Genomic DNA, 14,550 nt, shown 5'->3' on the forward strand with positions numbered 1-14,550 from the left:
CTCGTGGGGATAACATGAGCATCAGGAAACATGGCGCTGGGGAAACCATGGTTCAAAGCTGCGCACTCAGTGTGAGTGTCATTAGATGGTGCCCTGTTGCCAATGGAATGTCCCAAACCGAAAGAATCTGAATCTGGTACCTTTAAAAGAAAAACAACTGGGCTACTTAGTTTGGCTGTGGCTCCTCTTAGAGACAGTGCCCCAAGGGAATTCATAATCACTATCTCAGGGAAAGAATGAGAAATGTGGAAGTGGACCATTATTACAAACAATAATAATTTCATAGCCCGATTGCTATGCTGTTTCTTACAAATTAAAGTGCACACAGACAAAGGTAGACTTCTCATTGTTTAACTTTATTGTGCATATTATAAAAAACAAAGCACAGCATTCCAGCACAAACAAGGTTGCTTCAGGGCGTGTAAAGGGAAGGCTTTCTGGCAGTTAACTGGCTGGAGGGCACTGAGGGGGGAGGCTAGAAGCTGCCTGCTGTCTACACTAAGGCTGTGATGACCTGGGGTGGGTGGAGGCGCTGGTGGAGACTGTGGAGAGAATTGTGCTAAAGGATGCCCTGGGCAACTCACTGTTGTTACAGGATGAAGTTTTCTGTTTGCCCACTGGTTTGAAAAACCACCACAAAATAATAACATCATAGAATAATACACACAGAAGCTGAAATAGCCCAAATCCAGAAAGGAAACCCAGCTAGATCCTCAGCAGACACTTTTTGGGACTATAAACAATGAAGAGAAGATGAACCTATTGTGCCATGATCTCTTAGGGTCTCTTCCCACTGCAGCAGACAGCTGTTCTTCTGACCAGACAGAAGGCGATGATCCCAAAATAGACCACACTCTTGAGGAGCAGGAGGAGGTAAGTGTAGTACACAGAGGTATTCGTGAGCTGCAGCCACAGTTCATCTAAGAGAAGCCGTTTAATTAGTTTCACCTTTCTTTTGGCAGGCTAGGACATGCTAATGGGGAGGGGGTCCCAGGTATTTGTTTCTGATGATCTACATTGAAGTGACATCCCATGACCAGAGAAATCGAAAAGTACATGTATACCACTACCACCAGCAACTACAAAACCAAAAACAAGACAACTCATAATTCAGCTGGTAAGTTGATTAACAACCTCTGCTGAATTCACTGAGAACATTCAAAAATATTAAAAAATAAGGTTGCATTTTTAATGAACTAGTTCAATAGTGAATAAAAATATTTTTTATAAATATGTTTTAGAATTTTTTCAATTTTTTCATCCTCAACATGTCACTAACTAATAATAATAGATAATATCTATTAACCAGTAAGTGTGAAACACTATTCTGAGATGTCTGGACATAAATCTCTAATCTTAATTAATCTTTATAACAACCTATGAGAGAGACAGACAGACATTCTGTTCATTGCCATTTGCAAATAAAGAAACTGAGGATAGTGAGAGAAAGAATTTGCCTCATGACATATATTTAGCAAAGGCCAGAACCCAGATTGCAACCCAAGTAACCTGACTTTACAGAACAGAACATATTCTTATCTACTAGTAGTTGCAAGTGCAATGAATACCCCAAATATCAAAAGGTTGAACATAAATTTAAACTTGAATTGCTGATATAGAAGCATCTGAGCCATTGCAAATTGTGCGTGTGAAGAGATCTCTCTCTAGGAAGAGTGCAAGCCAAGGAAATTTGGTGGTGTGTATGGCAAGAAGGGTGGAAGCTTTTAGTAAAGAGGGCATTAAGAAAAAATAGCATAAAGTGGTTAATCCACATTCTCTGAGCTGTTTGGTGGTTGTGGCACACTCACTTGTCCTTCCTAAATGTCTCTCATTGTGGCTATGATATTATTGGGTAACTGCACTTAATATCCTTTGAAGTTTTACAAGAAATATGCGATGTCAAGAAGTAAGTAAAGGCTACTCAATGAGCCACGAGGCTGAGTGTCTTCCTGTGGAAATTTCCATTTTACATGCTCTGTCATCATAGCGTCAAACTTCAGAAACATTAGGCCTTGGTGTGGAAAGGTATCTCAAGAAGTGATGTATTCATAACTCCCTGTGCTTGGTCAAGTGAAATGTTATTGCCCCTCCACCTTGCCAAGTGTGGCAGCTGAAATTCAGAGCCCACTTGAGACTGGGGACAGAGCAAAGTTGAGCAGGGCTGGAGCCAGTGCTTGTAGTCACATGCTTTGTGCACAGATAGGGAGAAAGGGCCAGAAACCAGCACTGATTCTGTGCCTGCTAAATGAGATGCCCTATGTCAGACCTTTCACATCTGTGCCCTTATCGCTTCAATAACTGTGAATTTGGTGTATTCTCAGTCGGAAGATAAGAAAAGCATTACTCACAAAATGTGAGTCATGAACCCATATTCATGCAATTAATCATTAAAAGATCTATGGTTAAATTCTAGTCTGTGGGTCTGTGAAGCCCATGTACCTGCCCACCATGATCCGTGTTGTCTCAGGGCCCTGGCTTTGGAATTTATTGCTATGTGACTATATTGTATAGAAGGATTAGAGAACTTAATAAGTGTATGAACACCTTATTCAATGGCCTGATTGGAAACCTCAGATCTAGCTGTGTGACATGTGTAGGGGACTTAAATAATTTTACCTCACTGCCCTCCTCTTTAAAATGGAAGAAAAAAAACATTGTACCAACTCCTAGGAGTATTATGAGAAATAAACAAGAAAATGCATGCAGAACACAGCCCAAGGCCTTCTCTATAAAAACCACTTCATAAGTCACTAAGTACTAGTTCATATTATTAGCTTCTGGCAAGGACCAAAGACTAAAAACAAAACAAAACAAAAAAAATCTAGAAGCAAGTTGGCATCATGTTTTACACAGACATTAATCAAAAAAAAAAAAAACCATGAAATCTGTTTGGTAAAATAGTTCAGAGCATATCACTGTACCCTCTAATTTAAAGTCATCTCATACCCAAAGCAGCAATGTGCTGTATCAATATGACTCTTGGGAAATAATTGACTAATTTAAAATATCATACTCAGTCTTTTCTGCAATACGCAGCCATTTTGATTTTTCATGCCAGGACGTTCAACAGTTAAGATGATCAGGAGGGAAAAAAAACACAAAAACTTACCATTTTCATCTTGCACACAAGGAATAGCAGTGACAACTAGAAGAAATGAGAGTAAGTACTAGTTAGTTGTTCATGTCCATTATTTGACAGGATGTGTATGTGTATATGTGTGTATATATGTGTATATAAATAGATATATGTACAATCTATCAACAGAGAGACAGGAGGACATTCATTAAAAATATGAGCCCCACAGTTCCAGAAACAATTGGTCTGATTCTATGTAATTTGGTAGCTCTGATTCATATATTATGTTTCTGTATGTGAAGATGAAAGTCATGAAAGATACTTTTTTTCTTTTCTAACACAACTGAAGTATAATATCCAAGACCATCTGGTTTTCCCACTGTATGCATTGCTCCTAGCACAGGGCTCACCACAAAGTACGTTTTCAATAAATACTTGTTCAATGAAAAAAGATAAAAATATAAAGAACGAATGTGAGCTTTACAATCTTCAGCACACACGGCTAACGTGAAGTATTACTACCAAAAAGAATTTTTAAATCCCAGAATTCACAACAGAAGCTTGCATATTTGAAAGAGTCTGGTTCAGGCAAATTTCTTGTCTAGGCAGAGGAAAGCAGCCGGACCTTTCCCAACCACGCACATCCCCAATATTCCCACTTTGTGCACATGTTTCTGGACATAGTGACAGCATTATTAAGAAAAGCTGTTGAATGATCATTACTGTGCCAGGCCCTGTGTTGAATGCTTCACTTAAGTGAGTTGTATTGTTGGCGGCCCCGTGTTACCAAGGAGAAATGGCATTTAAAGACTGTGAGTAACTTGCCGCCAGCCAAACCAGTGACGGCAGAGCCAGTGTTCCAAGCATAGTTGCTCAGGATTAAAAGAAACAGGACATGTGGGAAGTACTGTGTAAAAATAATCCATAGAGGAAGATAGAAAATGAGTTATAGAGAGACAATATAATTCCACCATTGTGTAATGAGAAAATATCTTCTAGTGTCTTAATTATTCTCAGCAAATGGCCTGGTTTATCAAAGGAGCCCAGCATTTCAGCACAATTCTTCCTGGGGATAGAAAAATAGTTCTCTGAATAAATCCTGAGGTAAAAGTTGAATTTATCTACAATGTTTAAAAAAAAAGGAAACACACATGCAAACACAAAGTTTTTTAAAACAGAAGAAAACAGAGTCTCATTGGTTGTTTTAATTTGTTATTTTTCTACTAGGTGTGTTCTTGTCCATGTGGATACGATTCTCATATGCAATTTTATGCATTCAACAATCAATGAGAACTTTTGTGTGTTCTCTAAAAAATAGATTTAAGGTCTAGGTTTTGGATAAGTCCTAAGAATGAAAATGTTTGTATACCATGATTGGATGTTCAAATATCTTCAAGCACCCACTTTAATGGATCTTAAAAGTCTTTTTCTTTTCCCCATGGTTATTTTATTCATTAAAAGATAAATGAAAAATCACTTATCTCCAAGATTTGATTGTGGTACAAAGAATAAAGTAATCATTCCTCAAAATAAAATTTATATGTGTATCCTAAATTTTCTCTTTCATCAAGATTGGTCACAAATATGGAGCAGATTAGTTTTATCTCCCTTCAAAATCACCTCGTTGAATATGTAAAATGATCACTTCCATGTTCTACTTTTAGCTTTTATCAGAAAAAACAATTCCTCTAGGAAACTGCATTAGAAATCTGCTGTCGAATTACACTAACAAAAGTGTCCTCCTTAGCTTTGATGCCAGGAGAAGCCCATGAAAGACATTCATTTTAGAATTTAGTGCCAAGTACGACACATTACAAAACTGGAACTTCTCTCTTGTATTGTATTCATTGCCCTGGGTCTTACTATACTTTTTGTTTTTCCCCAACTAGAAAGAACAGAACCTCCTTGGACACTTAAGGACAGTAGTTATGTCAGCCTTGCACTTTGCACATTTGCTTCTCTTTGTTTCTTAGCAATAGAAGTAGAAAATCAGGGCTGTTTTTTGTAATCTTGCTTTACTTAGTTTTAGGAAAGACTATGAATTAACACATTAAATACATGAATGAACAGATCCATGCTATATTTCCAAAATCAAGCATTTTCCTTGACATTGTTTCCTTTGCTCTCACAGTCCCAGGAGAAAGTCCAGGTAACGGTTCAACCCACATTTGATTGCTGCAGAAACTAAGGATCCAAGAGGGCAAAGGCTCATTTGAGAAATCTGGACTGGTGCAAGGCAAAGTTCTTCCCATGTTTTGTTATGTGCTTGTTTCCCACTGGTTAAAAAGGCCTTGTTAACCACAGGGAAATGTACAAAACAAGTTCTTCTCATGGCCTCGGTGGGGATTTTGGACTGTTACATTCCTACTCAGAGCCTTGACACAGTGAGGGACTGGACTACCAGCCTAGGGCACACCCAGCCCAACTGTCTAGATACACACACATCTGCATTCAAGGGGCTCCTTCCGGATATCATGCCTGAATCACGAGTGACCTGAGTGATTAGGAATAGAGTATGTTCTCTTCACTGTAGTGCAGCCTCCTTGGGACAGTAACTCATACTAATCTATTCATCCACATCTCCAATAGGGTTGGCATACGCTAGCAGTGGAATAAACGTTCACTGAGCTGCATTCACCAATGGCAAGAAATACATTCATTGTGGAAAATGGAAGTGTGGTTTGCACACGTTAGTCTCACCAATCTTTAACTGTGAAATTTTATCTTATGGTGTCATATAAAATAAATAATGAAAATCCCAAGGCCATAAAACTGCAGCAGTTAAGGTTATTCTGGTTTTTGATGAGCTACGCTCTGGCTTCTTCAGGCAAACCCACTTTTGTCCATTATGAACTCATTGTCTGTAGGTTAAACTTCATGTGCAGCCAGATTGAAGTGAGTTACTTTGCTTGCCTGATAGAACGTTTCTGAAAGACGTACAATTGTTATTATTTCCCAATGAAGTAAAGTCATCAAAAACGGGAACTATTTTTAAGCACTTACCATGTCCTAGGTTGCTAGGTGCTGTTGGGTATGTTGTTTCATATAATTCATATGACAATCCTAAAAAAAATAATATGAGTTTATGTTTTGGATGATAAAACTGAAGCTGAGAAAGCTTAAGTAAATATTTCCATTTTTTTTTCTTCAAAGCCTATACCATTTTAATTCTACAGGGAAATAGCAGGTCATTTATACTACCATTAAATGTCACAAGATTTAAGAAATATTTATCTTTGTTTTTTATTAATACTGACAGAAAAGGTGGGGTATTCCCTTTCCAATAAGTATTCTGGGTGGTTGCATTTATATTTATATACACTTACCTTTCTTTACTGGAGGAAAGAGAATCTCTTGATCAGCTCCTCCTTTGTTATTATCGTGTTTGACGACGCACAGGTGCTCTTTATCCAGTGACGTTTCAGGCACAGTTAGCCAGCTAAGTTTCATATATGTGCTGCCAGTCTTCATGGTATCTCCCTGCTGGGATTCCAGGATCTTATTGCCATTCTTTTCTTTCCAATATACACTAATAACATCAGGGAAAAAATTCTCAAGAAGACAAACATGAGTTCCAGCCTTATGGAGATTTGTTTCAGCAATTGATGGGAGAAAAATAGTGGGCTTTGGGGAAACATCTCCATCAAGGTCTTTATCTGTGAGGGGGAAATGGAATATCAATATCAATGAAAAAAATTATTAGACAAACACACACATTGCTTGGTTTGGAACAACCTTGTGCCTAACAATAGGAAGAAAAGTTGCCATTGAATTAGCGCCCACGGTGTCCTTTCATCTGCAATAGATTGCAGAGATATCATTGTGTTTATTTTACAGATGTGAAAATAAGATCAAGAAATTAAGGAACTTGCCAAAAGTCACAGACTCCAAGTGTGAGATCCTGGATTCAAACCTGGCCTTTGTTCATTCCACAAGTGTTGTGATGGAGTATGATTTTGAACTGCCTCATAACAAGGCTTCCAACATCCATGAACACACTTACTTTTTGAAATTTCTTTTGTTTCATCACAGGGGAGCATGCTTTCAAGGTGGATGGCAGGAAGAGAGGGGAGGAGACGAGGTAACTTTAATAATCTCTCCCCAGATGAGAATCTGGTCCCATCTAAAGCCCTTTCTTTCCCATCCTGTGTAACTTATGTTCTCTTGGACCAATAACACACATTCTCATGTTCTGCAATTCTGTGTAACCCCACTCTTCATTTAACTAATTCTGAAATGCACCATATTTATTTCCCATATTAATTAATGTCAGGAGGAAGTTTTCCATTTTTATTTTTAACAATATGCAGCCACTTGTTTTAATGGAAATCTACTTCCATGTGCATTTACAATCAATCAAGTTCACTGTTTAGCTTCGCATGTGTATCTCATAAGCAGTTCCGAAGCCCTCCTAGTTAATTCCTAACTTGATATAACATCTCACTTCACATCTGCATCCCTCCAGGTTTCTGGATGGTGTAGTATTTAAAGTTGCACCTCCAAATTATTCACAATGTCTTGAATTTAGAAGCAAAATAACAATAGTTCCCAAACTTCTATTAAAAATTTTTATTATTTTCCGCAATGCTTGTGTTCTTATCAAGTAATACACTTATCAAAATTTTGTTTTCTTTCAGAAAGTGTTCACCAAAAGCACGTTGCATTTTAGAATTTCATTTGAAGTTTAAGTATGGCTAAGAGTACACTTAGGGTGTATTTTTTTATACTTGCTTTAAAATGAATTTACACTATTAGTGAGATGGTCTCTATCAGCATATCCATATTTTGACTTCTGTGTCTCTCCCAGAATTTGTATCTATCCTGTATTCTATTTAACTGTGTTGGAGCTTCATTATTCTTTTCAGCTTAAGCTGCTGAATAAAGTGTATTTGTAATACGTGTAATGTTAAAAATGATGGTTCCAGAGTTCCTTGCAGACATACTGTCAAAATATGTAATAATGCATCATATGTTTACAGAGACATATCACTTGAATCTGGAATGTTAACTATTTATGCCTTCATTTTTGATCCAATATCTGAAATTATAAATGTTTAAACTCTTTCTAATTTGATTTCCAATTGAAGCTCAAATGCTTTGGGCTAGTTTCAAGTTAGTTTAATAATACAAGAGTCAATTTCTTAAGAAAAGAAGAACTGGATTTCTCATTTGAGAAGAAAAGGTAAAAAATTCTTGATGGTTTATGCCTGTGTGTCAAAGCTTCTGAATTTTATACAAAATCAGTAAACATATACATACAGTAATATTGATTTTTTAAGCATGCTATAAATATTATTAGGTCATAATATGCTTATTTTAATTTCATGCATTTTGCTTTTAATGTAAATAGTATTTTATTTATTATACCAGTAAGACTGTATATTACTCCAACCACATACTTTGTTTTTAATTTAAAAAGCATATTATGAAAGATATTTATATAATTTTAGCCTCCTGTTAATATGTTAACAAATCTAATTTTTATCTTAACCACTTGTGCTTCTCCATGGGAATACTGTTGATTCATTGTGCTACAGAAACTGAAAATCAAATGATGACCTTGGAAATTTCTCTGTAGCACCACAGCATTCATTGTCTCTTGTCTGTATTCCTTAGCTAGATTCTTTAATTCATTTTTTCAGGATAAAATGAATCTCAAACTTTCATAACTTTCTCACTGTAATAGTTAACTAGGCATTAAATAGCATACTTGATTACATGTGGTTAGTGCCTAGATCATTATATTACACTATTTTATAAAATATTACTTTTAAAATGTACTTATTAAAAAAAGTTTTCATGGTTAAAATTTTACTCATGATGCATAGAATGGCAACCATTCTATTTATTTGAATAATGAATGGAATTCATATATTTTATTTATTTAAAAATACAGACCTGTTCAATTTATTTATGTACAATCATTTACATAATCAAAGAGTACATTTGACTTACATTGCCTAAGTTTTTTGTATTTTATTAAAGTGAAGCACTATGAATTCCATAAAAATTTATCAAATATCAACTAGACCTTCAATTGAAAATATGCTTTTTAAATCTATATATGAGTATTGATATGTGTTCTCTATTTCTTGGTTTTTACTTTCATCAAATAAATAGTTATAGCTATTTAATATTTCAACATGTATTTCAGGTTTATGACAAGTTTCCAACTATATTTAACTGATTTTATATATTGACCAGTTGCTGTATAAATTTAAACTTTTTTTTGAAAAATATGACCAGAAGCCTTAATTTATTGACTATAAATTTTAGAACAGATAAATGTTGATGTTAGAGATGATATCAATTAAGATAAAGGCTTAAGATTTAAAGTACATAGAACAACAAAAAACAAACATTTTAATGCAAATTTTTCTTGCCGACTAATGAAAAGTTCTCCTAAAGAAAAACAAATACATACTTCCAAATTCCTTTTTTTCTTTTTTTTTTTTTGTGGGGGTAGAGAAGAGGTCTCCGTGGTGCCCAGGCTGGTCTTGAACAGCTGACCTCAAGCCATCCTCCCATCTCAGCTTTTCAAAGTGCTGGGATTAGAGGAGTAAGCCAATGCACCTGGCCTGAATTCCATTTGCTTTCTTTTTTTTTGAATGTGAGTGGATGTTAAGATAAACTTCCATTTGAGCAGGTAGAAGTACAGCAGAGTCTTCTGGAGAACCTCTGCTCTATAAATGATTTTGGCTGAAAACTACTCTCCACAGTGGATATACGATACAATGCTCTCTTTACATTGGAATCTGGAGAACATTTCTGGGGCACCCACTAGGTGTGCCAAGTACTTTGTTCACACTATCTCATTCCATTCTCATACAGCATTGCTGGCTTATGCTGTTATCTCATTTTATGGATTAGAAAACTGAGGCCAGAGAATAATCATCCAAGTTAACTGAGCAGTAAGTGGTGGAGCTGGAGCACCAGGTCAGCCTGACCCCAACACCCAGGCTCTTTCACAACACCTGTGACCAACAGAGAAGGACATGTGTCCACTATTTTAAGTCTGTCATAAACTTAACTACAATAATAAACTTTGTCCCAGGACAAAACACTTGAATGATATCATCACATACCTTGTACATGAGCATGTTAGAGAGTCCACGTGTACACAAGCCAAATCCTATTACAATATTTGCACAATGTTGTCTGTTTTCCTCTAGTAGAAGCGTTTGTTTTAAAATCTCTCCTAAGATTTCTATATCAAATCCCCATCATATTTCACTTTTTTCTAAACATTCTATTATTCCAATTCAATCATTTCTTGCCTTTCCTCTAATATCTTAGAAATATTATATTCTTCCTATACCTACCTGTGACAAAAAGTGTTGTTCCACTACCAAAGAGTTTCTGATAATCATTTCACAGTGATTCAATCCATATCAACAAATTTAGACTAATATAGTTTCCTTCAGTTCTTCAAATCCTAGTAGCAATGTGAAGGTCTGGGATTCTCAAGAGACCAGGGTTCTGGTCCTGGTTCACTTTGCTTATAAGAAGTTCTGTTGCTGAACAAATCAAATAATTTAAAGCTTTTGGTGTTCTATTTATCTAAAAACAATGGTGTGCATGTAAATCAATTCAACATCACTACTAGCACTGAAATGAGACCAAAATGAAATAAGACATCAAAAACAATTTGATTAAAATGCTATAGAAATATAAGAGGATATGATGATGATGATGGTGATCATTATCATTGTTATCATTAGCAATTTGTTTGCTACGATTGGGTTCCAACATGACATTTTAATCTCATAGGCCCAATCTCTTACCAATAGAAATTCAGCACTTTGGAGTTGCAGTTATGTCCCCATGGAATTAAGCAGGAAGAATCATTTCTCGGTCCCTCCATCTGCGTTCTGTTTTGCCCAAACATGCCTGGGATTCTCAAAGCCGTCATCTCAGGATATGTGCCTTTCACACACCCAGACTCTAATAGGCTACCATTTGTCTTATCTGCCATGTTCAGACAATTAAAGGAGCATGTGTTAAAGCGGAAAATCCCCAATGAGTATATGGAAATGCTTCACTTGTGTTGTCTAAAACAAATGGCTCTTTTAGCAGCAAAACATATTTATATTCTAAGCTTTCACTAAAAATTTCAGCCCAAACTGACTTCTATTCAGCTCATGCTAAAGTCCAGGTTGAAACTCCTGACTCAGCCCTTCCAGGCAGAATGGCCAGAGAAGTGGCAGGAGGCCTGGTCCTCAAATCCGTCTTCGTGTTGTCACCTTAGATCACTAAATGTTATCTGCATGACCTTAACTGCCTAGTGTCCCCATCTGTTCATGACATTAAGTTCCACAATGCCCATAGCACTCATGCCGTGGTAATATACAATGGATTTGCTTAAAAAGCATTTCTTCCATATTCCAAAATGGATGCTGAAGGTAATGTCCACTTTTCACTTTCCTCCTAAAAAAATCAGGCATTGAAGTCTTTTTCTGATTTTATAATGGGGAAAAAGTATCACCTTTGAATCTTTGGTGTGCTTCTTTTAGTTAGTAAAAATATCTATTCCTGTTATCCCACCTTGAAGCATAAAGTTTTACCCTGTGCTTCTCGCTGGATAATCATAGGACTTATTTCTTTTCCTTTCCTTAGAGTTTTTGATCTTCTATTTTTATTTGCTGGTTTAACTGTACTTGGGTTTTTTATTTTAGGTCTTCTCAAATAGATTTTGGAAATAGGCAGCTTAAAAGAACAATAAATAATTTGTGCATTATAGCACGTTTCTCTTTCAGCCCCAGAGGTTGACTGTTTTGGAACACCTAGCTCAGGTAAGATACAGGGATGGAGAACACTGTTGCAAATCCGAGCTCTGTGATAGCTACACAAACATGCCCAACTTAAACAGGTCGGAAGTGCCAAAATATAGGATGAGGCTTTCTTTCCCAAAATGATCCCTCACAATACAGAGGTTGCCTTATGGTCCAGTCTTTGTGTAACGTCTTATATTAAAAGAAGGTGTTCCAACACTCAGCTTTGATCCCAAAATACCACCCAGACAAGATATCAACATGAAATGAACTCAGGTAATGCTAGTTTGGGAGATAGCACTGGTAAAAGAAAAAAAAGCAAAGGAATTTAAAATGGATTTGGTAATTATTACTTGGAGCTAAGGTCTCTGAAGTTTATACTTACTTCACACATATATAAAATAACAGAATAAATGGAAAAAATGTTTTCCTTTTATTTTGTCAGTAGATAATTTTTTCCTGGGATAAAATATCCTGGGACATCATCATACTGTGATTCTAAAATGGACACTCAGACCTGAGGTGACTTAGAAAATTGTTATAAGGTAAATGTTTTAAATGCATATGAAGACGCCGGGCGTGGTGGCTCACGCCTGTAATCCTAGCCCTCTGGGAGTCCGAGGTGGGTGGATCGCTCGAGCTCAGGAGTTCGAGACCAGCCTGAGCAAGAGTGAGACCCCGTCTCTACTAAAAATAGAAAGAAATTATCTGGACAACTAAAAAAAAATATATATATATATATATAATTAGCTGGGCATGGTGGCACATGCCTATAGTCCCAGCTACTCGGGAGGCTGAGGCAGTAAGATCGCTTCAGCCCAGCAGTTTGAGGTTGCTGTGAGCTAGGCTGACGCCACAGCACTCACTCTAGCCTGCGCAACAAAGTGAGACTCTGTCTCAAAAACAAACAAACAAACAAATAAATGCATATGAAGAGTCTGAACAAAATTTTTAATGAAATATAAGGACAAAAAAGCCATATTTCTCAACTCTGTATTTGTATTGATATAATTTTTAGTTTTGTAGGTACAATCCAATTATCCTACCTAATGCCATTATGGTAGGTAACTTCCATTTTTAATTTCATATTAATTCTTACAATATCCACATGAGATGGACAATCTTTATTATCTTCTTTGTATAGATCAACTAAAAATCAGAAGTTTCCAAAGTTGCTCAGTTATTGACTCAGTTTTAAGGACATTTAAAAAGAATGTTCATGAAGTAGTGTGAAGTGAAAAAAGCCAGATCCATTCTTGTCTGTCTAGTATGATCCCAACTTTGTAAAACAAAAATAAAAAAATGCATAGATAAAATGACTGAATAAAAATATAACAAAATTATAATGGTGATGAGTGCCAAGACTGTATTTTAATGTTTTTGTTTCTGAGTATTTCCCAATTTTCTATAATGAGCCAACATTTTCATAATTTTAATAAAGCAACAATTGGTTAATCAAAATGTACTTGCTAAAGGGCAGTGACATGGAAAGTGGTAGCCCCAGGAGTCATAGTCCAGAACCAAAGTCCATACCTTTTGCTGCACCATGTTTTCCTAAAAATCACTTCTCAGAGAACCTAAGAATGCTATCTGTGTCACCATTATTCAGTGGGATGGCTACAAATCACATTGCGTCAATTAGACAAAGGAGGATCAGAAAGTCACTTCTCAGTTTATGAGTTCATTTCTTCAAATGATCTCTACCACTAGGAAACCAAAATAGATAAGCTCTTTCATTTTTTCAATGCTTTATCAGCTGTGTGACGATTCTCTGAAAACTTTCAGTTCAGTGGATCTAATAGGCTAGAGATATCTTTGTAAGGTGCTCATCCTCACCCACCCAAAATTGCATCTTTAAGGCTAATGAGGAATAAACTAACTTATTGAACTGAATTAAAAAACCACAACGACAAGAACAAATAAATGTAGCTTATGTCACTCTTGAATACGGCCACACAGTGAAATATTCTGACACTGAATATTAACCATCCTATAACCAAATCACTAAATATTTAATCCTTCTGTGACCAAATGACAAGTCTATCAGATACTTTTTTCATTTTTTCCCATTATTTTTGGATTTGAATAAATGAAACATAACCTAAACTTGTTTATAACTTTCAGCAGAGAGACACCAATGGGACGCAAGGTCCCCATCCCTTCGGGATCCACAGTGACTCCAACCTCCCTGTTAAGGTCTCCCATGCTAGAGCAGGAAGAGTCCAGCCTCCTAAGACCTGGCCCCAGTCACCCCACCTCTCTGGAGATCCCACCATGATTAGTGACCAAGCCAGGAGGGAATTGTGAGCCAGCACCCACATGCCTGCCTCTCCTCCCTACTTTACACTGCAGAAGTTACAGAAAACATACCTGTGACGATGAGCTTTGTGCCAGAGCCAAACATCTTGATATATCTGCCATCCATTTACCCACGACCTGAAAAGCCTTTATAAAAATCTCTTTGTGTTTGCTTTATGATTGAAATGATATTTTTTCAATATGTACATAAATGCATAAAAATTGGCCCTGATGACATTAAGCCAAGAGAGAGCTCAAACAAAATCACAAGAGATCTGAATATAATCAGGAATTTAAGAACAGACCCCACTCTGCCTGGGAAGTTTGGGTTCTATCTGTTCTCTTCTTCCATCACACAGGTTGGAGAGTCTGATTTTACCTTTTCTCATAATTTTGCCTCAATCT

The 14,550-nt window shown here is 36.5% G+C and overlaps 1 gene segment (V, D, J or C); it reads right to left on the minus strand.

The window, feature by feature from the left end:
- Positions 1-337: 337 nt before the first annotated feature.
- LOC123647329 lies at positions 338-14,279 on the minus strand. The segment is given in 5 exon segments: positions 338-920; positions 3,110-3,145; positions 6,080-6,139; positions 6,403-6,732; positions 14,218-14,279. Coding segments are annotated over 5 exon segments (624 nt in total).
- Between the last annotated feature and the right edge of the window lie 271 nt (positions 14,280-14,550).

Source organism: Lemur catta, chromosome 11 (genome assembly GCF_020740605.2).
Source record: "Lemur catta isolate mLemCat1 chromosome 11, mLemCat1.pri, whole genome shotgun sequence".
Taxonomy (NCBI): domain Eukaryota; kingdom Metazoa; phylum Chordata; class Mammalia; order Primates; family Lemuridae; genus Lemur; species Lemur catta.